We start from the raw sequence: 27042 nt of genomic DNA, 5'->3' as shown, positions 1-27042 counted from the left end.
ACCGGGCTCTCCCAGGCTGTCATTCATGTGGCAGGCAGAGCCCAGCTCTCACCCCAGCTGCCAGGGGTGCACACCCACCCCCCAGCTCCAGTTACAGCTGCAGCATCACCCCATCACCTCAGCCATCAGCAGAGTCAGGGGATGACCATAGTTGCTACTGAGCTGCTCAGCCCCAGGCCTGCTATGCAGCACTCAGCCAGCCCATCACAGCCCTGTGCCCTGCCCCAGGGAACCCCGCTGCACAGCACTCACCTGGGCAGCACTTTTAGGCAAAAGAAAGGACAGCTATTTCTTTGCTGAGTCCAGCAGCTCCAGTCCTGACCCCCACCTTGGATAGCACAGCTCAGACCTGGCCAGCCCCCAGCCCTGACTGTGGGTAAGCCTCCCACAGCCCTTCTCCCCCAGCCAAGCATGAGGGTATGCTCTGGCTTGCTGGGCCATCACAGCAGTAACCCAGGAACATTCAACAAAGGAAGAGGGTGTCAGAGTAAACATCCCCCGTTACCCACATCCACACCCCCTCCATCCACACCCCTCTGTCAGCTGTTCCCATCAGACCTCCAGAAGCTCATTCAGTACCTTAAGGATCTCCAGCAGGGACTGGGGGATGGTTCCAGGTGCAGCCTCATTCTGCTCTGCTGCTCCCAGCCCAGGGGCCCCACACACTTTCAGGCACCACTGAGAGTGAGCAGACAGCACAGCATCCCCGCAGCAGAGAGAAGAGCTGGGGAAGGGTTTTACCTGCCCCCAGGGTGAGTGGAAAATGGTATGTAGGAAATGAGTGCATGCACACGTGCTAGGCCAGATCTGGTCCTTTCTGCTCAGGGAAAAGCGAGCCCAGACAGCCAGCTGCCTCACAGCCTGCTCCTGCAGCCCAGTACTAGCTAGAGCAGATTTGGTGTGGTGACAAGACAGCACATTCAACAGCATTCAACAGGGAACCAGTTTAATCAAATATTGGGTTTGCACCATTCTTTTCAGTATGACAAGTTCTGCATTTTCTAATACAAAGCACTCAGTTGTACAGAACACCAGTCCTGAAGGAAAGGAGGGAGAGAACAAGACATGTGGATGCAAACACATTACCCACCCCCATGGCAGCACATGTGGGGAGAAAGCCCATGCTTCCCTTACAGAAGGGAGCCGTGCTGCAGCAGGGGCACACAGCCAGCTGTCCCCCAGCCCATCTCCCCCCATCCCGAGATCAGGGTAGCACAGCATAACCAAGGGACATCTGCACCACATAGCAAACCAAAAAACGTGCTGCTTCTACATCCTACAACAGAGCACAAAACCCCTCCACTGAAGCAGCATCCAGCTTCATCTACTCTAGGTGAGAATAACGCCAGCGCCAGGCTAAAGTACTTCATCCACTAGGTTAACAGCAGAGGCAATAGGCTGAACACATGCACATAAATAGAAGCTGCTCATTTTACTTAGAAAAACAAGAGAAAAAGAAGAGGTCATGAAGGTCTGCAATCCAATTGCCCAGACAGTGCAGCATACACGTGATGATGGACCTCCATGGCAGCAGGCTGCTCTGGGCAGCGAGGAACACTGTCAGCACATCAGCCATTCCTGGTGTCACGGGACAGCCCTATGAGCCTACATTATCCACAGCCATTCAATACATACAGCTCGAGCTAGGAACGGGCTTCAGCACAAACCGTACCGTTGTTGTTGTTGTTTTATAAAGAAACATTAATCCACAGAACATTACACATAACAGACAGCATCATCACTTTATTTCTCAGAACCAGAAACGGTGTTGAACAAACAGAAAGACACAGCATGTCATTTTTGGAAGTGCCATCGGGGTGTGATGGAGCTGAGGGACACGGGGGGCTCCCACAGACAGGGCTGCTCTGCCAGCAGCACAGAGCTGCAGCAGAACATGGCAGCTCCCGGCGCCTGACCTTGCAATGCTCTGCAGGGATCTGACACTGGAGTGCCCCAAAGCCCCCTGAGCTGGGAGCTGCCCCTGTGGGGGAAGGGACTACCCAAAATAAAATACCTTCAAATAAATAGGACCAGAGCTTCTTAACAGTAGGAACGCACGAGCTTTAACCACGAACAGAACTAAGACTAACAGTCGCTCCTTGCTGATGGAGAAACTTCTGCTTTTCACATCTGCCAGCCCCCCCTGCCGCAGTGCAGCGGGGATGGCACCGCTCAGGGCGTGCAGCAGCAGCAAGCCTCAGCCCTACGCCAGGGCAGCAAGGACAGCCGCGAGGGGGGGCCTGCAGGGCCCCAGGGCCGGTGGAGGCAGCCGGAGGTGCCCGTGTCCATCCCCACGCAGCCACAACAGTCCTCGGCAGCTCCACGCAGCGACCCAACCGCACCGCCCCGGCCCCCGCCAGCCGCACCCCACCATCTCCTGCAAAAACGCTTCTTCCAGGGAGACGGGGCAGGGTGGGGACACAGGAGGGGCCCGGCCTCGCCCGCGCTCCCCCAGCACCCCACTACAGCCCAGGCCGGGGACCGGTGGAGAACTGGAGGGGCACAGCCGGGGCTCACCCCCCAGCCCGGGTGCAGGAGCAGGAGGGGAACCAGGTGCGGGGGGCAGCGGCGAAGAGGGGACCAGGAGAGGGGCAGCGCTCACTTCTTGGAGCTCTGCGTCTTCTTGGGCAGCAGCACGGCCTGGATGTTGGGCAGGACGCCGCCCTGGGCGATAGTCACGCCGCCCAGCAGCTTGTTGAGCTCCTCGTCGTTGCGGATGGCGAGCTGCAGGTGCCGCGGGATGATGCGCGTCTTCTTGTTGTCGCGGGCCGCGTTGCCCGCCAGCTCCAGGATTTCGGCCGAGAGATACTCCAGCACGGCTGCCAGGTACACCGGCGCCCCGGCGCCCACCCGCTCCGCGTAGTTGCCCTTGCGCAGCAGCCGGTGCACGCGGCCCACAGGGAACTGCAGCCCGGCCCGCGACGAGCGCGACTTGGCCTTGGCCCGCGCCTTACCGCCGGACTTTCCGCGGCCCGACATGGCCGGCAGGCAGCGGCCGCTCGCCGCCGCCCAGGAGCGCCGCGCACAGACGGTCCCGGCGCCTGCGGGAAAACAAATGCCGTCGCAGCGCGCCGCGGACCGGACCGGGCCGGGCCCCTCCGGCCGCGGCTGCCGCTCCTTACCGCTCCGCCGCCGCCGCCACTCCGCCCTGCGCGCCGCCCGTCGCCGCACTGCCAGCGCTACCGCCGCCGCGCCGCGGATATCCCTACCCGCGCCTCCCCATTGGCTACCGCCGCGGTCGGCTCGCTGCCCATTGGCTGCCGCGCCGATCCCTGATTTGCATAGGACTCGCGGCGCCCCGGCTCCGCTGCGGGCAGCACCCGGCGGGGCGCGGCCGTTGGCTCCGCGCGTGTCCGTGGCCCTGCGGGGTCGAGCGGAGCCCGGCCGAACCCGGACCCTCAGTCCAGCCCCGGCTCCCTCTGGGGGCTCCCTCCGGCGTTGCCCTCCCGCGGGGCCAGCGACTGCTGCTGCCCTGACGGTGATGACAACGCCCCTCGCCCACGGCCTGCGATCCTTCCCCAGGGATGGACCGTTGAAAGCAGCCCCAAAATCGGACTCCCAACTGGGGTTGTGCCCGTTAATTCCGTTTTACTGTTTCCAACGCGAATTAAGGACTGTTTTAAGGCACAGGCCCCGCGGTGGAAGGCTTTGGGCTGGCAACATCTGGCTCTGCTTACAAAATCCCTGACAAAATCCCTGACCTCAAAAGCAGCAGCTCTGCCCGGTTCTGTAATGGCACTTTGGTTATCTGGACTTTAACGAGCGACCTCTCAGAGCAAGGCTGAGCGCATCCATCCACAGATCAAGAAAATCCTCTCGAAGTCTTCAAATCCCATTAACAGAATGATTGTACAACAACGTGACCACTACGGTTCTCCCACCCCTCTCCCTGCAGGGAAACCCAAGGCAGGGGGCAGTGCTTGGGCCTTCGATCTGATCCCAGAGAGACAATACAGAAAAAAGCACAGCCCACGGCCTTCCCCAGCCCCATTTCCTCCTCCCTGGCCCAGGGATGCTCAGTGCATAGTGGAGGCCTCTCCAGGCTGCAGCTGTTTTTAGAGGGTGGGAGTGTTAATTCGTGCAGAACAAAGATGAGAGTAAGTGGAAAAGAGGTAAGAATTTAATAACAGGAAAAAAAAAAAAAAGGAAAGAAAAAAGAAGAAAAGGAGACAAACAGTAACCTTTAACAACAGATAGAGACAACAACCCAGGACATCAGAACAACACCTGAGAGGTATGGAGAATCCCATTAGTGTCTGCAAAGCCTTCCAACGGGCATTCTGCATTGTGCCCAAGGAGCTTTGCAGACAAGCAGGGTCTGGCTGCCCTATGCCTTGTGCTTCTTGGCAGCTGGCCCCCCCTCCTGCCCCAGCCACTGCCGCAGGATGCCTGCACTGCTCTTCTTGGGCGAAGGGCTGTGGATGAATTGGCTCTTCCACCTGGGCAAAGCATCTTCTTTCTTCTGGGGAGAGCCCTCCTGGGAGCTCTTCAGCCAACCCAGCATCGCCTTGCTGCTTGCAGTAGCTTTGACCTCCTGGGGACACAGAACAGAGCAGGAAGAAGTGATGTGCACAGTGAGAGCCACATGGGATGCGCACACCACAACCAAGTGCTCACCTTGGGGACTCCAAGCTCGATGGGCACCAGGCACTCAGGTGTGTCATTGCGGATGCTGTTGACGAAGGTGGACACGGGGTGGAATGCAATGTTCTCTGTGGGCCGGATGAGCTTCATCGCCTCCTGGGTGGGCACCTCAGCGAAGTCCAACCACTTCTCGATGGCCTCATCCCCATCCAGGATGGCCGGCATCCTGGGCACAGAGGGGACACGCTGTGCAAACACACTGAGCCTCATCAGTGCAGTGCAGCAGTGCAGCAAAAGCAAGCACACACCTGTGGTGGATGAAGCTCAAGTCCTTGGAGGCATCCACGGTGATGATGGTGTAGGTGTACAGCGGCTCTCCTCCTGCTGGTGGCTCCCAGCAGTCAAAAATCCCGGCCATAGTGAGCAGGCGCCAGCCCCGCCACTCCTCATCACTGTCCTCCTCCTCCTCAGCCTGCAGGACACCCAGTGTCATGCCCGCTCCACCCCAAGGCAATGCGCTTGGGCAGCTCACCCCACCACCCCACTGCCCAGCCCAGCACCAGCTCAGCCAGACAGAAAGAGGCAGAGAAACCCAGAGCTGAGTCCCCTGAGAAACACCTCAGCAGCTCATGCAAATATGCAGTGCGTGAGGAGTAGCAGGCGTTGATGGGTGGGGATGCTATGGGACTGGGTATGGCCGTGCGCTGCCGTGATTTGGGGGGCCAGCAGCAAAGTGCCCTCAAAAGAAAATTCCTCTCTGCACATCCCAGTTCTGTTGTTCCCTGCCTTGTCCCAGGCACAGCCCCAGGTGTCTGTGTGTGAGTGAAGCTGAGTGCTCAAGCACTAACGGTGCTGCAGTACCGGGTGTTTCTTGTCCTGGGGGAAGTAGATGAAGTAGGGCTGCTTGCCCCCACCGCGCTGCTGCCACTCATAGAAGCCATCTGCCAACACCACGCAGCGCTTGCCCTTGAGGAGAGGGCCCTGGGGAGGAGATACAAAGCAAGATGTGAGCTGCAGGATGTGGTCAGGGCTGCCCCAGGGCAGTGGCAGTACCCAGCGCTGCCAGGTGCGCACCGTAGTTGTGGTTCTGCCAAGCCCTGCAGTCGGACACACACAACAGGGCTCACCTTGTAGGAGGATTTGCTCAGCATGGTGTCACTGCGGCAGTTGGAGGTCTTAAACTGCATTTTGGAGGGGTCGTCCTCTTTGAACCAGGAGGGCACCAGGCCCCAACGCATGTCCATGAGCACCCGCTCGGAGGAGTCAGCATCCTGCAAGCAAGGCAGAGGAGCAACCTGCAGTGATACCCATCCTACAAACGTGGCTGCGTTGTGTTTATCAGCAGCAAGAAGCGCAGTTTCTGCGGCAGGAAGAGAATGGTGATGTGGGCTCCATCCCTCCTCCGGTTAACAAACAGCTGGCGCTGAGGTTGAAGAGAGCATCCCAGGGGGCACAAACTTCACCTTCATTTTAATAACGTGATTTCTGGTTCACTTTCACTCTTTGCATATTGCCTCAGCTTGGGCAATGGAAACGGCACGGCGGCTTTCACTTCCTCCTGCGCAGTGCCTCGTTCTGCCTGCCCAGAGCAGCGCAACTACGGCCCTGGAGCGTGGCTGCACCCAGACATCACGGGTGGATGAGGATGCACATAGAAACATGCGTGTACCCCACTGAGCTCTCACCGGCACCCACACCAGGACCAGCATCGAGGGGCACTCCGTTGCAACTGCTGGGTGAAGGTGGCCAAGGGACTCACATCATGCTTTCCGACCCTTGTGCCATCGCAGGGCTCAGCCTGTGCCCCCTGAGCCGCCCCCTGTCCCCATATGGGCCACGCACCACAGCTGCCTGATGAGGGGCCACGGCCAGGCGTCTCAGCTCAGTGCTCCCCGCTTGGGGCTCAAACTAACGGTAATCCCAGCACTGTGCTGCTCTGGGCTCGAGATTTTGTTCCCTGCTCTCCCCTATCGAAGTGCTGTGGGCACCCAACGGTGTCAGCGCTGCAAAGCAGAGCAGAGCCCACGGTGCAACTTCAGACTGCTGGGAGAACCGACAGAAGTTACCGACTGGCACACGGACCGCACCACAGTGGAAGCGCAGCCCCGACCCGCCGCCCTCCTTAGGGCCACGGCAGTACTAACGAGAAGGAATACTTCAGTAATACGGACGCTGAGATGCAAAACGTGCGGCCACAACCACCCAACAACCCACCCCAAATCCCACTTTGTGCCCCGGCACCCCCAATCCCCCCGGGGGGCCGCGCTCCGGCCGACGCTCCTCCGTTTACCTGCTGGACGTGCTTGCGGGACAGCAGCACGGGGCCGCAGGACTGCGGGCCCTTGTTGTAGGAGGGCCGGTAGCGCTCCTCCCGCAGCCACTCGGGCTGCTGCCGTCGGCCCCGCCGGTCGCGATAGGCGCAGGCCCGCCGCAGCCGGGCGGCCCCGAGCGAGCAGGCCGTCCGCCCGCACATCGCCGCCACCGGAGCGCGCAGCTCCGCCCCGCCCCGCGGAGGTGGTGCCGGGAGGGGCGGGGTGAAATAAACGCCCGGGAGCAACGCCAGCCCGCCTCGAGAGAAGGAGGAGGAGCAACGAGAGGTTTTATTGTCAGCTAGGAACGATGGGAAAGTGCTGAGCTGGTGGCTGGGGGAACAGCCGGGCTTGGAACCGCACCCCCCCGTGCAAAGCGTTTCGTAAAATCAGAGCTTAAAAACAGCGTTATTTTACAGACAGAACCCCAAATCCAGGTCCCCGTTGTATTGAAGAAGCTGCTGCAGCGAACGTGATCCCTTATTATCCCAGTGGCAGAGGAAGCACCGCCCGAACGGAGGCAGCGCTCAGCCCACAGAGGCCATGATCACATCCACCGGGAGCTCCTCCGTGCTGCGGGCCGTGACCTGCATCGTCACCGTGTCGGTCAGCAGCAGGCGAGCCCGCAGCAGCAGGTCGTGGCCACCCCGGAACACACCTGGAAGGCAGCAGCGGGTTAGAAGGGACCCCACGTGGCATCTCTCATTCACCAGACCTACCTGGGACACTCACAATACAAAGGCCTCGTGAAAATTAAGTTTAAAATAAACTCCAGCAGAGAAGAGATCTGACCACTCCATTAATTCCCACCAACCTCCAGCACATAGCCACTGGCTGGGCAGAGTGGCTCTTCTTCCCTCAATGCTGCAGCTAACCAAGGCAGCAAGTCCCATCCAGCTGAGTCTCAGCTTATCCCAGCTTCTCCCCACCAAAGCTCTCTCCCCTCCCCCCCAGTTCCAATACCAGTTGCCCTACACCTGCAAAAGACAAAACCAACGGCATGGATCCGTCCGAATCCCACGCAGGGCTCAGTGAGCACATCACAAGCTCTGATTTTCAACCTTGCAGAGCCACTGTTCCAGCAGAGACCTGATGGCACAGCTCACCTGCCAGGTACAGCGTGTGAGAGTTCTTGTTATCTGGCACTTTATCTGATCGCTCGCAAGGCTGCATCCCCAGGAACTTCACAATATTGCTAACTGCCTCTGTTAAGAAAAAGAAGAACAGGCTCTGCATCACAGGTGCCTTGACAAGGACACACAGAGTGATGAAAGCCCTCCTTGCATGTTACAGTTCGTGTCCCTTGTCCTGAGGGGGGCATAACATCGGTGGCTGCTGTGCTTTAAAAAGCCATCAGAGAGGCAGAAGCAATGCACACAAGCAAAAAAAGAGAAAAAAAAGCCACCACCATGCTGCAGTTCTGTTATTTGATGCAGCCAAGGCGCCAGCCCAACGAGAACAGGAGAATGAATGAGTCAGGCAGCAGGAGAGCTGGCTGCATGCAAACTGCACAGCCCTGTCAGCAAGCCTGCTTCTCTGGGGACAAATGCAGAAGGAAGAAGGCACCTTGCAGGAGAGAGAGGTCAAGAAGGAATTTGAAAAAGCCTTAGGGAGGGTACTTCAAACCCAAGGTGCTGTGCAAGGAAGAACAGACATAAACAGGTGCCCTTGTCCTGTAGCTAGGTCAAAAGGACCACATTTTTACAGCAGTAAGCTGGATCTTTAATACATGGTGAAAGGCAAGAGGGCTTTGCCCCATGAGCCTGCCCACCAACCTCATATCTTCTGTTTGCACCTTCTGAGTTTCCAAGGTCAGAACAACTCCTTTCACAGAAGGAAAGTGGGAGCTCACAGCTGAACTATGGTCTGTTTGGGAGGGTAGAGCATGAAAGCAAAGCAAGATGTTCTCCTGCTTCCCACAATACAGTCTGGTCTCTATAGGGTCCAGAATACTTATTTGTTAGTTCAGGTCTCAACAAACTTGTTTTCACATTAACCAAAGGTCTTCATGTAACAGCTGTAGTGAAATTACTTGAAGGGTTTTTATCCTGCCTGCTTTTCCAAGAGAGAGCTAACACCAACCAGATTGCACCTCCTGTCTTTGCTCAATGGAGAGAAACATTAAGAGCCCTACTGGGTTCAGACACCCCCTTACCTTCAAGGGTTTTAATTGCAGATAAAGTAAAGGTTTCTTCCTTTTCATACTCATCACCCACTTCATCCCAGGCAGCTCCAAAGTTGGGCTTCAGAACTCGCTGGATGTGATCAGCCACTGTTACCTCAAGATCTTCAAGCTAGTAGTAAGAAAAAGTCCAAATGAAACGTAGTTGTTACTTACCTTGCTCTCTCCGGAGTGAGCTTTAGACTGGATTCCCTGAGATCAGGTGAACCCAGGAGACAAGCCTCCACTTCTACTCGGGAATATGTCAGAGCAAGCTCTGTCCCTTCTAGTTTGCTCAAGCAAAGAACAATTCGTTGAGCAGCTGCTTGTCCTGGAAAGCCACGCTATGCCACTTCCAGGGCTTACAGAGCAGGTTCCCAACCTGAGCACAGCCCTTGGCCTGACAAGGATCAGAGCACTGGGCAAACAGCCAGAGCAGTGGACAAAACAAAACAAAAAAGCTGCTGGTGCCCATACTGGTGTACCATCTGCTTCCCTGAAACGCACATAAGCTTGTATTTTGCCTTTCTGGCCTCTCGTTTTGTAGGCTGGTAAAGTACCGTGAGACGCTGTCAGATGCTTGCTGTCACATAAGGCTGCATGCCAGGATAGCTGAACTGCTGCTGTGACTATGTCTGTGCAAGGAACAACTGGGTTGATCCCTCTGGAGCACATATCTAAGAGCAGTCAGTGCCAGAACTGTCCTGACACCAGTCTGCATTCGCTTCAACAATTGCTGCAGGAAAGAATCTCCCCTTGAATCTAGTTGAAACAGATGGAAGGGTTTGTTTAAATATCACTCTGATGCTCTGGTGCCTGGTGGGAAGCAGGCAGAGGGGTCAGCCTTACACACTCCTTTGGAAAAATCCCTCCCCACTCCTTCTGGGAGGACGCCATGTCCTCAGTGACTCACTGCACAGCAGTTCCCCTAATCAGATTCACAACAACGACAGGCAACACAGAAAACAGCTTCTGAAGGTAACGGGGCAAGCTGAATTCATGTCACAACAACCCTTCATCTCTGGAAAGAAAACACCACCCTCTGTGAGGTAGTTCCAGTTTCTGACCAAGCATGAGTTTAGCTTCTTCCTGTGTGGTAAAACAGCCAGGAGACAGGACTTTACAGCATCAGTGCTTTCATCAGTCTCAGTGCTGAGGAGGTAATGCCAAAGGAAGAGCAAGGATGGCAACCTTCCTGCATCAGACAGCCCACTGGTAATTAACCACAGAGAGCAACGTTGGCGGGAAAAAGAGATGGCCAACAGCCTTCTGCCTCCACAAAACTGCCCGTGCCACTGCTGGAGCCCACAGAGAACAGCTGACCAAGCCCAGAGGACACACCACTGCCTCCCAAAATGCAAGTACCCTGCATTTCCAGGAGTTTGCCTGGAGAGCAGCAGGAAGATGCTCCAAATGAGACAAATAAGCTCTCCAAACCCACATTTTACATTTTGGGACAGACACCACTGATGTAGCAAGACCCCTCTCTCCTTGCGATTCTGCCTGCAGCAGTGTCAGTGGGCACATCATTGCTTGCATGGCAAGTTACCAGGTACAGATCACAACATCCCTCAAGACAACTGCGGTTTCCGTGATGTGGCACACGCCCAGCTCCTTACCACATATTCATCCTCGTAACCCTCGTCGTCCGTCTCACCCGTGTTTGGATCACAGTCCTTGACAGTGAATTTCATCATGCAGCTGAACGTGCAGGCCACTGCAGGCAGGGGAGGCAAAGCTCACATTACCACCAAAATCCACTCCTCGGCAGGAGAACGGGGACAGGAAACTTGGGGCAGGTGGGTTCTCCCCCTCCCAGTCAGCAGCACGGGCTTAGCACATGACCTAGAAAGCATGCTGACAGCTTCTCTCTCTCAAGGACAAAGTACTTATTTGTAACACTAAGGCCAGCAAACAGTGATAAATACAGACTCCCAATGGCTGCACCATAATCTTCACATCAAGTCCTGTTACTCATGAATATCAAGTTGTGTTGGGAATACAAACTAAGCGTGTCCCATCAACCTCTTGTGAAGGAGGTGAGACCCTTATCTAGGGATCAGTTCATGCACCTTGGAAAAGAAACCACCTTGCACTGCAGCACAGCAGATGATTAATACCACTCAGCTGAGAGAGGAAGCTGTGACTCATCTCTGAAGGTAGGTACTGCTGCATGAAGGATAGCAACACACAGATGAGCAGTCTCAGAACAAACCAGGGTGAATCAGACCACAGGTTGAGCCTGGTTTATATTCTGGACAGTGACAAACAAGGGAACGTCCTGCTCAAATAGGCATTGCTGGAATTCTGGCCATTTGTCTGAAATACTGCTTGAGTACTCTGTGCACTCGTAGCACATCACAGCCAGGCAGACCACTACTCGCCTCCCCATGTGCTAACACAAAGAAGAGCAGGCTAAAGGACACGCCAGGGTGCAACAAAGAGATCTCAGCAGAGATCTGAATGCTCATCTGCCAGTTCCCCCAGCCCGACTCAACAATGCTTTAGCACAAGGGAATCAGGAGGAGAAGGGAGGCCTGACAGCCCTCAAACAGCGAGAAGTCATGCTTGGCATCACTCAGGGATGCACCCACACACAGTCTATAAATACCTGCAAGGTAGAATGCATGTGGGCGTGAGCAATACGGTATGCTTAATTTGGGGGAGTATCAGGGAAAACAGAGCACAAACTGTTTACCTGCTGTTGGATCCTCTTCAGACAGTGCCACCAGAGTGTAGCAGGTGCCTGGCTGGTTGTATACCAGGCTTTTGGCAGGTATGTAGCCAATGACCTCATACCCCTCTGTTGGCTCCATCTGCACAGTAACATTCTCCAGGATCTGATCATTCAGGGTGTTGGTACAGTCAAACTAAGCAAGAAAGGAGAGAACAAAGACAGCTTGAAGCTCTCAGCTATAGATGTAATAGCAGATTCACTTCACACATAGTGGGAGCATGGTGTTAACTTGTGAAGTGCCTCTGTCTCAGTAGGGATTCTGGCTATCACAGGGTTCATGCTTCCATTTAGTCTCAGAGGAACCGGCATCCAAATGTTTTAGGGGAAAAGCTAAAAACTTTCAGGGGACTCCAGTGCTCCACTAATTTATTTTTATATTTTATATATATATATATATATTTTAAAGGAAATGACAAAATGATTTCAGCAGATTTAAACTTGATGTTTACACTTCGAACTGGCTGCAGCGACAAATCAGTCAACTTCATACAGTTGTTTCTGGCAAGCAGACAATAGAAACAAAGATTAATTCCTCTGAGGACTGTGTGAGCAGTTCCGAGCTTTTGAGAAAGAAACTGGCTACAAAACACTGCTGCTCGTAAGATAGCACAAGACTTGCTTGAACTCCCTGAGGGCCAGGTAAAGAGGCTGGTGCATTGATTGAACAACTCCCATGCAGCAGGACGGTGATCCAGTTAAGGCCAAGACTCACCAAAATAAGCACCTATAATAAAATGGCTAAAACAACATGCAGGTGACTAAGAACCCTCTCCCATCCTGTCAGGTAACATTTTTGGCCTCCCAGATATGCCAGGCTTCACTCTTTTGTGTTCCAAGCATTTGCCTGGCGATCCTGAGGAAACAACCTGCTCCCCTTGCCAGCTCCTCCATGAGAACAGCCCCACCTAGTGCCTATCTCATTGTCACTTTGATTGCACACATATGCATTGTTCAGTCAAAACCACATGCACACTAATTTATCTTTTTTTCCTGAGGCTCTGCTGCCCTGGGTGAGAAACAAAGGACCCATTACATTGATGAGTTTTGAACACAGATATCCCTGAGCTATTTCTTCCCAGTGAAGTTTTTACTGGTCAGGAGCTTATTTTCCGATCCTCTTTTTGCACCACATGCCATTGCTACTCACCTGGAACACCATGTGGCTGACAAATGTGTGCTTGGTGCAACGAACCACATACTCTGTTTCCAGTTCTGTAAGGGCAACAGGCTCTGGGGAAGACCTGAAGAGTGGGCCCAGTCCTCGGAACTCTGGGATTGCTCCCAGTTGCTCTGAAACAGAGGATGTAGAAACAATTGCTTTTCCCAGCCACAGAAAAGCGTTAACTTTTTCAAAGCCTACAGTTAAACAGCTGGAAGCTGCTGCAGCAAGTAGTCATCCATCAAGCAGCCACAGCATTCACTAGGAACTTCTAAAATTAAAGGCAGTCTCATCTTCCTTTTGTCCACATCTGCCATCTGCCCACATCTACTGCAAGCATCCCCAAGAGCAAACAACTGATTTGGATGCCCCATGCCACTCTTTGAAGGGAGGAGGAGAAACACTGGAGTGGGTAGGCAGGCTCAGTTAGAAGAGGCTACACAGTTCTCACGTACAGCTGTAGGAGAGGCCTTGCATCAGTTTACCTTGGAATATTTCTTGCCGTGTTGCTGCCACTTTCTCTGGCTGTTTGGCTACAGCAACAGGGGCATTTTCTACAAGGGAAAAAAAACAAACAAACAATGAAAACAACCAAATACAACCAGGAATAGTAACTAAATCAGAAAACAGATCATTGACTAAGTAAAGAAGAGCTTGTTTCTCATCTTGCTATAGAGCAGACACCCATTTTTAGCTTCCTAAATACCTTTAGTAATCCTCATTGAAGCTACTGCAACTCAAACAATAACTATTATTAGCAGTTGGACTAACTGAAACATTGAAGTGGGAGTAACAAGATTTGCTGGCCTTTGTCTTTACAGAAGATATAATCCCACAAAATTTGAAGAGGATGGCTTCTCAGCAATTCCCAGCAAGGCCAATGCAGATCAAGGGCTGGATTTGCTAGGGAACTGTCAGCAATTCAGATTGGTGCACAGCAGACTGATTCTCACCTGCTCTTTGCTCTATGATAGGAGCTGTTGCCAAAGGAACAGATCTCAAATCAAAGGGTTTTTCAGAGGGCTCCAGGGTATACTGATGCAGAGCCCTCTCCAGGCCAGGGATGGACACTGTTAGACCTGGGGACAGAAGGAAGAAGCCCCTGAGACCACAGATAACGCTCTCTCTTTTTTGTGCATGAAACCAGGAGAGGTGCCGTCTTGTCTTGAGGACTTTTTGTTTTACCATTCAGGATGTAGCCAGCATTGAGGGCTTTCTGTTTTTGCTCCAGAACATTCAGGTAGAATGTGGCTCTGTCTCTCACTTCGTTGTCATCATCCATCACACATCTGAGAAGAAAGCAGAAAACTTGCTTCAGCACGAGGCAGCAAAGCCCATGTGAATTAATCCAGGTTAACTATATATAATAAATTATAAAATATTACATTCTAATGTTATAATTTATTATGTAATAATTAAGCTTAATTATAACTACAACTTAGTAGCATCCTCACTCTGCCCAGGGTCTTCAAATAACCTATCTGTCCCTGAAAGGTTGAGTGAAACTCACCTTTTCAGTAACACCAAGATACTGGGTAACATCTCCTCATTCTGGGCTCCAAACTTGGCCAGGGCACTCACAGCACCTGTAAGACAAGTCATAAGAAAAGAATTAGGATACAAAGAAACCACCTGAAGTTTCCTCCATCCTCCAGCTGTGTTGAAATGGCACATCAGAGACTCTAGACCTAGCAGACAGCATTACTCTAACGAGAGAGAAGCAGATGTGTTAGCAAAGTGCCTGAAGACCTTCTCTGTCAAGTTCCATGGCGTCCTTGTATCATCTCCTGTTTCTCAGCTGCAGACTAGCTCTTCCATCAATACTACTGAAGGATCTTTGCAGTATAAAAACATTCACTCAGGACTATAGCAAATTACAATCCTCAAAAACAGAGACGTTCAAGCACTATATTTCCTTGACAATCCATCAAAGGGCAGCTTTCCAGGTTTATATCTTACCTGCCCGGACTTCTTCATGCTCCAGCACAACCCTGTTGTAGATGAAGCGAATGTATTTGGAGGGGTTATTGGTTTTAGGCCCTTCTTGGCCCAAGAGGTGGAGGATACGTGTAGCCAGCACAGTGAACTCGCAGTCCTCAATGAATTCACAGAGGTGAGACAGGCCTGTTTCTTTGCTCTCTGAGTTTTCCTCAATGATGCTGATGATGCAGTCCACAATGGCTCGCTTGTATTCAAAGCCACCCTAGGGAGAAAAGGGAACTTCTCAGCTGGAAAGCTCAAAGCACATCAGACATTCTGAATTAGTCAGGCAGGAAAGAATTTCCTTTGAAAAGGTCACTCACTCTCAATGCTTTAAATCTGTGCTTGAAAGGTGAAGGGCAGTAATGCTGCCCACCTCTTTTGACCCTCTTTATTCTCAGAGGACCAGTTAATACTCAACCTTTCTTGCCACATCCTTCAGCATAGCTGTAGTCAAGAAAAAAACAAATCCTAGAGAGAGAAACAGAATCCATCAGCCCGAAGGGCTTACAGCTCATTTAAAATCCTCTGCTGTTAGAATTAGTGCATAAAAAACAGCTGTGTGGGAGGAAAAAAAAAAAAATCAGCCTTCTCTTTAGCACCAGACATCTGAGGATGAATCACACGAGAAGCATATTAAGGATCATATCTGCCACGGCAGGGTGCAGCAAATGGCCCTATTAGTGTGGGAAGACAGGCAATCAATACCTCCCCAGGCACACCCCATAACCTGACATGCCATTAACGCTCAGTTATCTTCAGACATTATTTACTAGTGTCCTCAATAAAAACCACAGGATTAAACTGCACATTATCCTCTGCCAATTACATGCATAGTTCTGTGCATTTGGGGGGATCTTTCTGTAGCTACCTGGGATTAAGGGCACCCATTAAACAAAATGGTTTGAACTACAAAACCACATTCATAACGATGCCATCCACCCACATAAAATCTGGGAATGTAGCACGGTCCATTTTTCACGGTTAAGAGCAAAATGAGAGCCTTCAGTTTGTTCCCAAACAAGAGGTTGTAACTGGCAGGTGATGTCAGAGCAAGCAGCGGTGCCAGCTGTGTGGCAGGCATGTTAACTCATTTAGGAATAAGCCTCAGCAAGCCTCTGCTCCATAAAGCTGCCTTTCTGCAAACTGTCAGACTGAATGCAAGGAATGGTTACAAGTACTCACGAACCCTTCACTGCAACAGCACAGAGAACAGAACAAAAGTGATCCCATGTAATCAGTAAGTTGCTACTTAATCTTTTTGTACAGGACAAAACTTCTTGGAATTTGCTGTCCAAATACAAAGCTGGTCCAAATGAGAAACATCTATGGTCTCCCAATAGATCTGCTGTTGCTTGCATTTGCTCTGAGAGTAAGGCCCCAGAAAAAACAAAGAATGAAAACCACACTGAAAATATGCCAGTGGTCATTTCTGTCAGATTGCAAGCCTTTTATGGCAGGTAGAGGCTCTCATTACATGGCATTATCAGTAGAACTCAGATTCTCACAGGAACTACTGTGCAGTCCTGCAATTCATATGTACCATGGAAGTTAAATTACTAATATGCTCCCAGTAAAGCTTCTGTCTGACCTGTCCTAACTGTACTTGTTCTATTATGCACTCAGAGTCCCTAAATCTCTGACAATACAACAAAGAACAAAAACCAGCTAAAACCAGCTGCCCTGCAAACTCACCTCTTCCCGCAGCATAGTGAAGAGAAAGTTCATGAGGACAGCATGTTTGCGAGGGTACTTTTGACACAGTGCATTGATGGCTTGCACTACTACAACCTGGAGGAAAAAGGAGCAAGTCAAAAGGAGGACAGACTCATTGGGCAGGAATATAAATAGTTGAACTGTGTCGATTTGGTGCTGGTCTCCAGCATGGAAGCTATGATTTTGCCTTTAGTTATTCAGAGTTCCAGGAGGATACTAACCTAGAAATTAGAGGAGACTGATCTATAATGTGCTGGTCAGTCCATAGCAGAAGGCTAAATGCTTGCTGGATTCAAAAAAGACTTACTAATCAAAAGGCTTCTCCCTGGAAGAGGGCATTTGACTCTGGAGATGACTACTATATGACTAAGGCCTGACTTAAGCCGATAGCATCAGATTCTCTCTTGCAAAAACGATGCAGCCCAGCTGCTAGAAGGAGCTTAACCCAAATGCTGAGAGTACACACACAAATATGGACAAAGACTAAGGGGTTCCTTAAAGAATCTGTGTATTTCCCCATTTTCCCACCTCCTTACTTTGAATTCATCTGAGATTTCTGACATGAAAGAGGAGATCTGTTTCATGAGCCGGTCGATGCTGCTCTCACTGCCAGTTTTCAGCAATGTGGTGATGGCCAGGGTGGCTATGCTGCGGTTGGAGTCTGTCACAAGGTTCTCCAGGTCCAGATTACAGGCGGTCACAGCAGACGGGTGCTTCATGGCCACCTACAGAAGATGACAAAAAGTGGAAATGTCGTTGTGGTTATTGCTAACAGATCCTTTTCAAAAGACTGCTCTAAAAGCTCTCACCCCCTTCATATTAAAATAAATGCTACAGATTGTACACGAGGGTCATCCTAAGCAAGCTATTTAGCCAAGGCTTAAGAAACAATCTCTTCCTTCCTGCAGAATCACATCTACTGCTAGAAGAGAAGAAGCCAGAAATAATAAATGATCTTTAGCTTTTCCTCCCTTACTCTCTTCAATAAATTAAAGTTCTGCAAAGAAAATTAACTCCCACCAAAAATTCAGTTAGCCTAACCAACAGCGTTTCCAAGTGGAAGCACAGATATCACCACTTTTTTTTTTCTTTTCTTTTTTAGAGTTGACAAAGTCAAGGGAAAAGCTAGAGCAAAGACTGTCATGGAACAGTCAAAAAGAAGCACCAAGGTTCAATCTCTGTAATAAAACAGCCCCTTCACCACAGAAAGCTCAGAAGGGAAAAGTAATAACATGCAAGAACAGTAACACACTCTTACACAGAGCTACAAAAAAGATTGAATTTTTCTCCTGTAAAGTGTTCTTTTTATTCCTCTTGTAAGCAAAGAAATGCAAGGCTATAGCCCAAGATGGATGTTATTCACATAAAATCACCACCCAGCCTGGCCCCTTTCTTTTCTCAATTCAGTTTCTCGTGCACTGGGAGATGCAATTACAGCACCCTGGAAACCAGCTCCTACCTTGTTGAGGGTACGGACAGCTGCGTATCTCAGTGCCGCTTTCGGGGAACTGCAAAACAGCTGCAAAACTGCAAGGCAGGAAAACCAACAAAAGCAGATGCTTAGGCAATCTATTATTGAATTATAATCTCATACCTATAGCAGGAGATTCAATGAAGAGACGTGTGACATACAAGCATAAGACAGCTAAAAGTGTGCTTAAGAAGCAACTGGATTTACCAGGTTCTTTCCACTCCTCGCTGTTGTTCCCTTTGCCACATCTCTGCTGACAGCCAGCTCTCACCCATCTCCCTCTCAACAGGAGAACAGCACCAACACAAGCCCAAAAACTATACAAGGTCCTCGTTTCTTAGGGTAAACAGCAGGCACAATCACATAGGCCTAGAACTCCCTCACCATTGCCATGAGCATCACATTTACCTGAGACAGCTGGTGCCAGCTCTTTGGCAGTGCAGTTGGGAAGGTTAACAATGGCAGAAGCAGCTTCGTAGACCACCATTTCATGTTTGTTTCTTAGGCAGCTCTCAATGAAATCAAACAGGGGGCTATCACGGCTAAGGGACAAAAAAACCCAAGAAGAAATGAAAACAAAGATGCTAGCAGAAATGAAGAGTCCAGCAGCAGAACAGGACAAGTGCATTGCCTGCAGAAAGGTAACAGCAGCCATAAACCCACTGTCCTCAGATTCTGCAGAGGCTATTACACCGTACTTCCAGCATGCTTGGCTATCTTCTAAGCTGACAATCTCTGGATAATAACTGGAATATTGACAGTAACTGGAATTTCCCTTAGCTCTCACACAATGCTCACCATACATATCACAAATCTCATCCTCCTGGAAGACAAAGCACACATGTACTAGCCTAGTAGAAGATAGAGAAAATGAATCAACATCTTAATAAAGAACAGCTACACAAAACTAGAAAGAAAAACAACAAAGTATTTCACATGCAAGCACCTACACAGACAAGACTTGCAGAAGCAATTCCGTAACAACATGAAAGCATCCTGTTATTTTCTCTGCTTCCTTTTAACTAGCAATTAAGGGTTAGAAGTTGCACACTGCTCTTCAAAGAACAGAAATAATTGCTCCCATCAGACAACAAGTAATCCCACAAGAGGAGACGGAAACAGGACCTGACAAAATTCTTCCCACAGGGAAAGGAGTCTCCTCACCTGCCTGCCTCCTCTTCCAGCAGCTTGCTGGCTACTCGGATCATCATGCAGTAAGCAAATGGTGACTTGAGGCCATGGCGTGTGAACTTGCTGAGCATCTTGTTGACTGCCAGGCGATCATTCTTCCGCACATGGTAGAGCAAGCCCAGAGCATGATACTGTTCAGGGAAACAAAACCACACTGAGCTCCTTATACTTTTATCCCCTCTGTGGCCCGGTGCGTCCAGCTGAGCACCAATAGTTTGCTCCGCTCCCAGCTGCTGCTTGTAGTTCCCTACGTTGCCATTGGGCTTCCTACCTGTACCATGATATTGTCACTGGAAGCTGCCTCCTGAGCCTCGTTCACCCAGCGTTTTACCACATCAAAACTGGTCTTCAGCAGGTGCTGGTAGAGACAAAACCACAGAGAACCCATGAGAAAAGGATGGAGGAAGTTCTGGGAATCACCTCCCATATTAAGAAGAAACAAGTTCTCCTCATGAGGGCGCTGAAGGCAGCAACTTGTAAAAGAGCTGAGGACTGGGATGCAGAGACCTGGCCTTGTTAACTGAGGCCTCAAGAGACTGAACACCTCCCAGAGTCCTCACTTCACAAAGGTGGGAATAGCAAAAGTGACACTACCCCACAGGAAATCTCCTGGTTCGTTTATCAATATTAGCAAGCAGAGAACAAAGGAAACAGTTTGACAAGAAATAATGCTGCAGTGTGCACACCATGGTTGAAGTTTGACTTTGCTGGGTATTACGCATACAAATCCCTTCACTCTTGTCTACAGAGCTTACAATCTCCAACAGACCAAAGTTCCTCAGGCTACTTTTAGCACTCATATATGCTATTATGAGCGTTGAAACACCAGCATCTCTGCCATACTGCCTAACAAATATCACACCACTGAATACTGACTCACATCCCACTTTAAACCCTAATGCTGCTAAATCTGTAAGGTTGGTTTTTAATAGGATGCCCATGAAACATAAGCACCAGAAGCATCTGCACCCTTAAGTTGGTCATTTATTCTCTCAAAGATGCATTCAGCCACAAATAACTTAATAAACAGAAGAGATCAAAAAGCTCTTGTGACCACTGTACTGCTTTTACTACACGCAGCGTGGGTAGCCGTTGGACAAGCTTCCTTCCTCTGCACTAGCACATCTTGGGTCCTGACAGTGCCTTCACCCAGACAGCTCCAAGCACTTCAGAGACAGAGGAAGGATGTGCTGCTTTCTAATGGTGCAATAAGTCTCCAGAATCAAATTATTTTGAAACAAACTGTGATCCAATTGTATTACACTGAAAAACAGTGTTCTTTTTCCCCTCCTCCTCTCTTCTTTCTCATGTATCCTCTACCAAAGGACAGCTCCAATATGACACCATCAAGATGTCCAGTTCCACCACAGACAAGTACTCCCCAGCTGGACTGCTCATCAGGCCCACTCTGCAGGGCACACCTACCAAGGAGGACACCAGAGCAGAGCTTGACACACTTGGCACTTTGTCAACAATCGCCTGTTTCATGTAGCGCTCGATGGCCTGTAGCATGGTGCTCTGCAGGGAGAAGAAAACAACAGCTGGTATGGAAAACCTGTGAGGAGTGTGAAAGAGGAGATGCAACGGGTTGAGGTGAACAGTCTAGGGCTGCCCCAAAAGAAAAGCCGCACTTACATCAGTGATTTGACAGAGTGCTCTCACAGCAGGACCTCGGTAATTGTCATCCTTCCCAGTCATGTCTTTGGTTAAGCTGGTTGGAAACAGGAAGCCCTCAATACTGCACTCTTGAGCCAGCAGCTCCTAGGTGCATGCAGAGAGCCCACAGAGCAGCGGGCAGACAAGAGCATAGCTGAATGTCAAGCAGGCAAGTGCAGGTCTTAAGCAAGTCCCACCAGAGTGGGAAGGCAGGAAGAGATCCACTTGCAATAGGGGAAAATATGTCAGCACTGCCACATCATGTAACCAAAAATGACAATTCAAACACTCAAGAGCATGAGCTATGGGCACACAGCAAGTTTCAAATGCATCACTAAGAGTTCAATATCTGTATTTGAATAGGCTCTTTCAAAGGAGGAGATTTTTTTTCTTCACCAAGAACATTCCCTGTCTTCACAGCGCTCAGAGACAAGAGGCTGGAAAGGTATTACTGGAGAATGCATGAAAGTAGTAATAGCAAAACCAAGATGACTGACCTGCTAGTAACAATGATTACATCTTCTGCAATAGAAGACATCTCTTTGATAGTCAGGTAACACATTCTGCGAAGAGTTGGCTAACAAGAAAAGAAGACAGACAGACATCAGCAGAGAGGATCCCAGGTAAGAAGAGATCTCCATTTTTCCTGCTTCTATAAGTTTATTGTGAAGATAAACAAACTGGTACTCTCAGAGTCACAGTGCCCAATGTAAAAAAAAATCATATTCATTAACAAAGCAGCCCTCCCTCTTCTAAATTCCTCAGCCTTAGGATGAAGCCATGGGACTACCAGATTTACCTACATCTACAGTTTCATTTTTTACTTGTTGTTTACATGAACAAGGCAAAAATCTTGAAATCAGGAGCTGGGGGCAACCCATTACCTCAAAAAGGAGAAAGAAAAAAAAGCAATCTGCATTCCCAGAGCCTGAGGATTTCTAAGTTCATCTCACAATTTCAATGCTTTGTAGTTTAGGGGACAACTAGTGATGGTAATACCTCTGTGGACAGGTGCTAACTCCTGGCCTCCTCCAGGTAACAGTCTGCTCTCAGCAGAAGCAAGATCTTTTAATAGTGGGCACAAAACATAGCATATCTGATTACACACTTGACCAGTGCCTAGCAATACCTCAAGAGTTAGACAGCAGTTTAGAGGAAGAATCTATGTTTCAGTAACAAAGACTGCTTTAGTTAAGCTGCTACAAGAGTAAGGTAATGAAGCTGATTTGTTTCTAAACTTTCATCCTACTCTTCCCACTTTGGTCAGTAGCTCCAGGCAGGCTGATTGTATAAAATGACATCTTGAAGCTGAAAAAGACGCTGCTGACAACTCGTCTCACTAGATAAATACAGCAGAAAACAGACTCACATCATTGGACTGAAACAGCTTCGTCATGGCAAAGAAGGATTCCGTAGCTTCCATGACACCAAGGTGCTCCCCCTAGAAGTAGTTTGAAAAGAAAGAAGGAAATCCCAGTTAACACAACCAGATCTGGTCCTGCTGCAGGTGCAAGGCTCAGTCTCATATACAAGGAGAACAGGCTTGTGTGGTTGAAAGCAGGGCAGATCTTCTTCACTGCACTCAAACAGAGCAAAATCCTGCCTGAGAAAGCCCCCAGCCATGGCTGAATGTGCTTACTTGTCAGTGTAGATGACAGCATGATTTATCAGATTACAAAAAAAAAAAAAAAAAGACTTGTGACAAGACAGATTCTTTTCAGGTGCAGAACAGGTTGAATCTCTACGACTTGTGTAAGAAAAGCTTATGCCATGCTCCCTATGAGCACCACAGCCAGTCAGAGCCAGCTACAGCCACTGCACATAATGGTGCAGAAAGACCTTGGAGCAGGGAAACCCCATGAGATGGGTAAATACCTTTACAAAGCTGATCCTTATTGTACACAGCTTCAGAGACCTAAGAACCTGGACTGCCAACTATCTTTGGCATCAAAGAGCTGTAGGCTTACAGCTTCCAAGTAATAATAAATCACAGACATCAATCTCTATATATTTAGCTGTTCCTACCCTCTCTACCCCACAGAACATTTTGGACACTAAGAAGGCAAGTAGAAGCTTAGTAGCACAGAAATTGTTCTTATTAAAATGCTTTTAATGGATATGGTCAGCAAAACAATTCAGAAGACAACTAGAGAAAACTAACAATCTAAAGAACATATCAGCTAATTTTTTCTCCCTTACCTGGTTTATGAGGTACAGAATCTTGGTGAGGATGTGAGCACATTTTCGTGGGTTTATGGGAGTCTCATTAAACACACGTGCCTGGAAACAAATCACAGACAAGGATGCTGATATCAACACCTCCTAATAAACACTGTCCTCTCTGGCCTGATATAAACAACAAACTGTTGGTGAGGTAAGGTAAAATTCACTTAGTGACTTTGGATCAGATTTTCCCCAATTCCTGCTAAACAAGGCCCTGTTTTAAGCAGATGGTTCTATAGTTTCATCCTGAGACTGCAAATGCAAGCACAGTGGAAGTTTAAGGGTTAAATCCTCCTCACACTTTCACCCACACAAGTTTGGATCGTGTGCTAGCTAAAACATCACCTTTCTGACAGATGACAGCTAGATCTGCGAGGCTAACAGGAACCAACACCATCCATCATATGGCAAACAAACAGATAACGCTGAAATAACAGGGTCTGGGGACTGAGAAGTTTGTCTGATGTCAAACCAAAAGGGTTTTATTTCAGAGTAAAATCAGAGTCTACTCAATAACCACATGCAGCCTGCTCTCCGGCTTTGAAATCTACAAGCTCATGGCATTCAAAGCTAATTTCCCAACTTTCCTGTTCTAGGGTGAGCTTTTCCAGACAGTTACATTCTATATTACTACTCACCATTTAGAGTCTATTTCATTACAGAGATCATTTCAAACCCCTCCCCCCCCCTTCTTCCCTCCAGCAATAAAACAAGAACAAGTGGGAATATTGTGGTACTTTAGGTGCCCGTAGGACCACAACAAAGCCCTGCTTCCCCACTAAAATTCCCTGTTGATCTACTCAAGAGTTGGGGACACCCCAACCCAGAAAAGGCAGCGCAATGGACACCTTCTAAGGATATACCTCTTGCAAGACTGCGCTCTTCTCCAGGTGCTGGAATGGGTTGGAACCCCCACCTGCAAAATAAAGACAAAGAAAGTCCAGGGATTCTGCTATGGGAAAGCAACTCTCAAAACATACCGACAGTTTAAAGGTAAGCCCAGCATTTATTGGGTAGCTTTTTTGTGAACACCATACAATCAGTGCTCCTCTTATTAAGCAGTATTAATGGGATGATTCCCCAGCAGTTAGGGAAAGCAGAGCAGACAGGACATCCCTTGATTTATCACCCACCAAGAAGTAACTTGCCATGAGTCTGATCAGCTCTAAAGTAAGGAGCCCCAAGGCACCACTTCCAGCCCCAGGGCTAAGATGTTGCTGACAGTTAGAGCATCAATAAGACAGTTTGAGGAACAAAAGCTTAGAGTCACAGACACAAAGAGTGCTTGCCAGGCTGGAGAGTCAGGAGCGCTGTATCCCTTCATTATAAACCAATCATGAATCCACCAGTAAATATTCTTTGGCTCTATCACTAATTAAGAGAACAAGACAGCAAATGAGAGAGTCTGGAGACAGAATAACATTCATTGTTCCTCTTAATAGAATAAATTATATTAAACAATGAACAACTCATTAATTAAGGATGAAATAATCTGAGAGAAAAGCATCATTATTCTGCATTCTCTCTATTAGCTTGCCTCCTTCTAAGCATCTCTGAGCCACAGCATCTCAAAAGCTGTCGGTTATTGATAAGCAGGCTGTAATTAGTACCGATGTTCAGCCTGGCTCTGGGACAAACAGCCTTTTCCAGTGCAACTTAACAAGCCTGAGCTCTAGGATTGGTCCAGCACAACCTGCTCTGCCCCAGAAGGATCGCACACTACTTTTGCAATAAAAGGCAAAGCCATCTGCATCCCGATTCATTTCGGGTCCAGTGCCCTCTGCTGACATAGGCTGTTTGCAAATCCAGCGGGGGGCTGAGCAAAGCACAGATGCTTTGTTGGCACTGGGAAGAAAAGAAAACACGGGGAAAAAGCAAAGTGTTCCTGGTCTAAGCATCTGAAAGTGCTTGAAGAAAATGGTTAAAGAAGCCCTTCTAGCAGCACAGAATATCTACAATCCCAAAATCACAGTATAGCTTGGGTTGGAAGGGACATCACAGATCATTTAGTTCCATCCCCCTGACCCAGGCAGGGTTGCCAGCCACTCAGTGAGGCACCAGCTCAGCTGCCCAGGGCCCCATCCAGCCCGGCCTTGAGCACCCCAGGGATGGGGCACCCACAGCTCTCCAGGCAGCTGTGCCAGCACCTCACCTCCCTCTCAGTGAAAACTACCCCTGATATCTGGTCTAAACCTTCCCTCTTTTAGTTTAGTTCTAGTTACTAATGCTTTTGAACAAAATGGTTGAAAGAAAGCCTTCCTAGCAGCAGCCCACAAGCCAAACTCAGGTTGGCCATCAATGACAGCACCATCTCCACACCTCTCGCAGCACCCAGCACCTGGAAACGCATCACACGAGGCCCCGCGTGCAGCAGGCAGCACACCGCACCGTTCTCCTGATCACAGAAAGGGAAACAGGCGCAGCGCAGGCAGCGTCCCCAGAAAGCTCCCAGCACCAGGCGGCCAGCACCGATTTGCACCGATCCACAGACCCCGAAGCACGGATCTCGCAGCAGCCCCGCGGAACGGACCCGGCCGCGCCGCTCACAGCGGCAGCCGCACACCGGGGGCTGCACGCGAGGCAGCCCGGAGGAGCGGAGCGGCGGGATCCCGGCAGGCAGAGCCCATCCCGACAGCGGGGCCGAGACACGTACACGGCCCGGGGAGGCGGGGGCGGTGCCGGGGGTCTTCCTTCCACGCGAAACCAGCGGGGCCCGAGCGGACTGCTGCGGCGAGGAGAACGCGCTGCGACGGCCGCGCGCAGCGACGGAGGAACGGAGAGCTGCGGCTGCGAGCGGGGCCGGCGCGGCAGCGGCACGGCCCCGGCCGGGCCCTCCCCGCGCGGCTCCTCGCGGCTCCCCCCGCGCCCTCCCCTGGCCGCCCGCCGCCCCTCACCCGACTCCTCGTCCTTCTTGTCGAATTTCTTCAGCATGGCGCCGCCGGCGGCTGCGAGAGGGCCCTCCGTCAGCCGAGCGCAGCGCTGCCCGTCCGTACCGCCGCCACCGCCCGCCCCTTCCTGCCAGCCTGTCACTGCCGCCGCCGCACTGCGCAGGCGCGGGACGACCCGCCGTGACGTCACTGCCGGCGGCGCCGCGAGTACGGCAGGGGCGGGGCTACGGGCGGGAGCGGGGCGCTGAGCGGTGTCCGTGGAGACGGAAGTGATTGACAGGTGGAGGGGAGAAGGGCGAGGTCCGATTGGCGGAGGGAATGGGGCGGGGCTCGGGGGGCTGCGGGGTGGGCGTAGCGGGGCTGCGTAGCGGTGGTGGGCGCTGGGCGAGGGGCGCGTGTTGCGGGCAGCGCGTTCGGGGTACAGCGGGGTTTGCGGGGATCAGCTTGGGGCTGGGGGTGTCAGCGGGCAGGGGGTCACCGGCATGGGAGACGCCGGGACCGCGGGACTCAGGGACCAAGGGGGACGCAACGTGACCGTGGGTACGGAGGAGCTGGTGGCGCTTGGGGAGTGCTGGGAGGAACTGCGGAGGGACACCTGGGACCAGCGGCAGCAGGGGACGACGTGGCACTCGGCAGCAGCAGGGACACCGGCAGGGAGGACGCAGCAGTGGGGATGGGACCGAACCCCTGTCTATATCCCAGGGTCACCCGGCTGTCCCCCCGCATCCCCACGGCAGGGCTGTGACCCTTCACCCCCTGCTCACCCCAGCACGGCAGCAGCTGGCCTGCACCCCTGCTCCATTCCCCACCCCCAGAATTCCACCCCCAGAGTGGGGTCACCCCGACACCTCCACCCCAACACCGTGCTTGCTCACCCTGCACCAGGAGCTCCTCAAAGAGCATGGCCCCGTCCAACCCGGCTCCAGCTGCCCCAGCAACAACCCCAGCAGCAGCCCCAGCCCTGGCC

At 50.9% G+C, this 27042-nt stretch overlaps 3 protein-coding genes across 6 annotated transcripts; all 3 read right to left on the bottom strand.

Moving 5' to 3' along the window:
• Positions 1-1723: 1723 nt before the first annotated feature.
• On the bottom strand, positions 1724-3188 carry LOC116238276 (histone H2A type 2-B). Its single transcript, XM_031607849.2, has 2 exons — positions 3123-3188; positions 1724-3041 (listed from the first exon to the last, which is right to left on the bottom strand). Exon 2 carries the CDS (start codon positions 2977-2979, stop codon positions 2599-2601), a length of 381 nt encoding a protein of 126 aa, XP_031463709.1. The 5' UTR covers positions 2980-3041; positions 3123-3188; the 3' UTR covers positions 1724-2598.
• A 628-nt stretch (positions 3189-3816) lies between these two features.
• On the bottom strand, positions 3817-7057 carry HMCES (5-hydroxymethylcytosine binding, ES cell specific). Its single transcript, XM_031607841.2, has 6 exons — positions 6875-7057; positions 5712-5855; positions 5446-5565; positions 4893-5056; positions 4618-4810; positions 3817-4534 (listed from the first exon to the last, which is right to left on the bottom strand). The coding sequence occupies exons 1-6, from the start codon at positions 7055-7057 to the stop codon at positions 4328-4330; spliced, it is 1011 nt and encodes a 336-aa protein (XP_031463701.2). The 3' UTR covers positions 3817-4327.
• Positions 7058-7166: 109 nt separating this feature from the next.
• Positions 7167-27042, bottom strand: COPG1 (coat protein complex I subunit gamma 1). Of its 4 annotated transcripts, none has more exons than XM_090148212.1 (25): positions 26951-26993; positions 25841-25912; positions 24051-24103; positions 23164-23244; positions 22334-22405; positions 21462-21541; positions 20944-21019; positions 20734-20826; positions 19580-19666; positions 19282-19439; positions 18526-18659; positions 18106-18173; positions 17183-17371; positions 16626-16721; positions 14910-15153; positions 14461-14536; positions 14136-14239; positions 13904-14029; positions 13436-13504; positions 12939-13081; positions 11753-11924; positions 10674-10771; positions 9049-9187; positions 8000-8098; positions 7167-7551 (listed from the first exon to the last, which is right to left on the bottom strand). In XM_090148212.1, exons 1-25 carry the CDS (start codon positions 26976-26978, stop codon positions 7421-7423), a joined length of 2688 nt encoding a protein of 895 aa, XP_090004338.1. In that variant the 5' UTR covers positions 26979-26993; the 3' UTR covers positions 7167-7420. The 4 variants fall into 4 exon arrangements, with proteins under 4 accessions (XP_090004338.1, XP_090004339.1, XP_090004340.1 ...); XM_090148213.1 differs by having other exon boundaries at positions 25841-25909; XM_090148214.1 differs by lacking the exon at positions 25841-25912 and having other exon boundaries at positions 26951-27042.

This window comes from Phasianus colchicus, chromosome 11, assembly GCF_987193195.1.
Source record: "Phasianus colchicus chromosome 11, bPhaCol1.hap1.1, whole genome shotgun sequence".
Lineage (NCBI taxonomy): Eukaryota > Metazoa > Chordata > Aves > Galliformes > Phasianidae > Phasianus > Phasianus colchicus.
Note: the sequence above shows the minus strand (reverse complement) of the source record. Positions and strands in the feature narration are given on the sequence as shown.

Bases quoted from the DNA above. Each gene is read 5' to 3' on its own strand.
- LOC116238276 (XM_031607849.2), bottom strand. From the start codon at position 2,979: ATGTCGGGCCGCGGAAAGTCCGGCGGTAAGGCGCGGGCCAAGGCCAAG.
- HMCES (XM_031607841.2), bottom strand. From the start codon at position 7,057: ATGTGCGGGCGGACGGCCTGCTCGCTCGGGGCCGCCCGGCTGCGGCGG. The intron at 5,566-5,711 runs GTGAGCCCTGTT...TCTCCTCCCCAG, and splicing joins TGAGCAAATCCTCCTACAAG to GGCCCTCTCCTCAAGGGCAA. The intron at 4,811-4,892 runs GTGTGTGCTTGC...CTCTGTGCCCAG, and splicing joins TTGAGCTTCATCCACCACAG to GATGCCGGCCATCCTGGATG.
- COPG1 (XM_090148212.1), bottom strand. From the start codon at position 26,978: ATGCTCTTTGAGGAGCTCCTGGTGCAGG. The intron at 18,174-18,525 runs GTAAATGTGATG...CCTGCCTTGCAG, and splicing joins GCTGGCACCAGCTGTCTCAG to TTTTGCAGCTGTTTTGCAGT. The intron at 16,722-17,182 runs GTAAGGAGGTGG...TTTTTCCTCCAG, and splicing joins AAATCTCAGATGAATTCAAA to GTTGTAGTAGTGCAAGCCAT.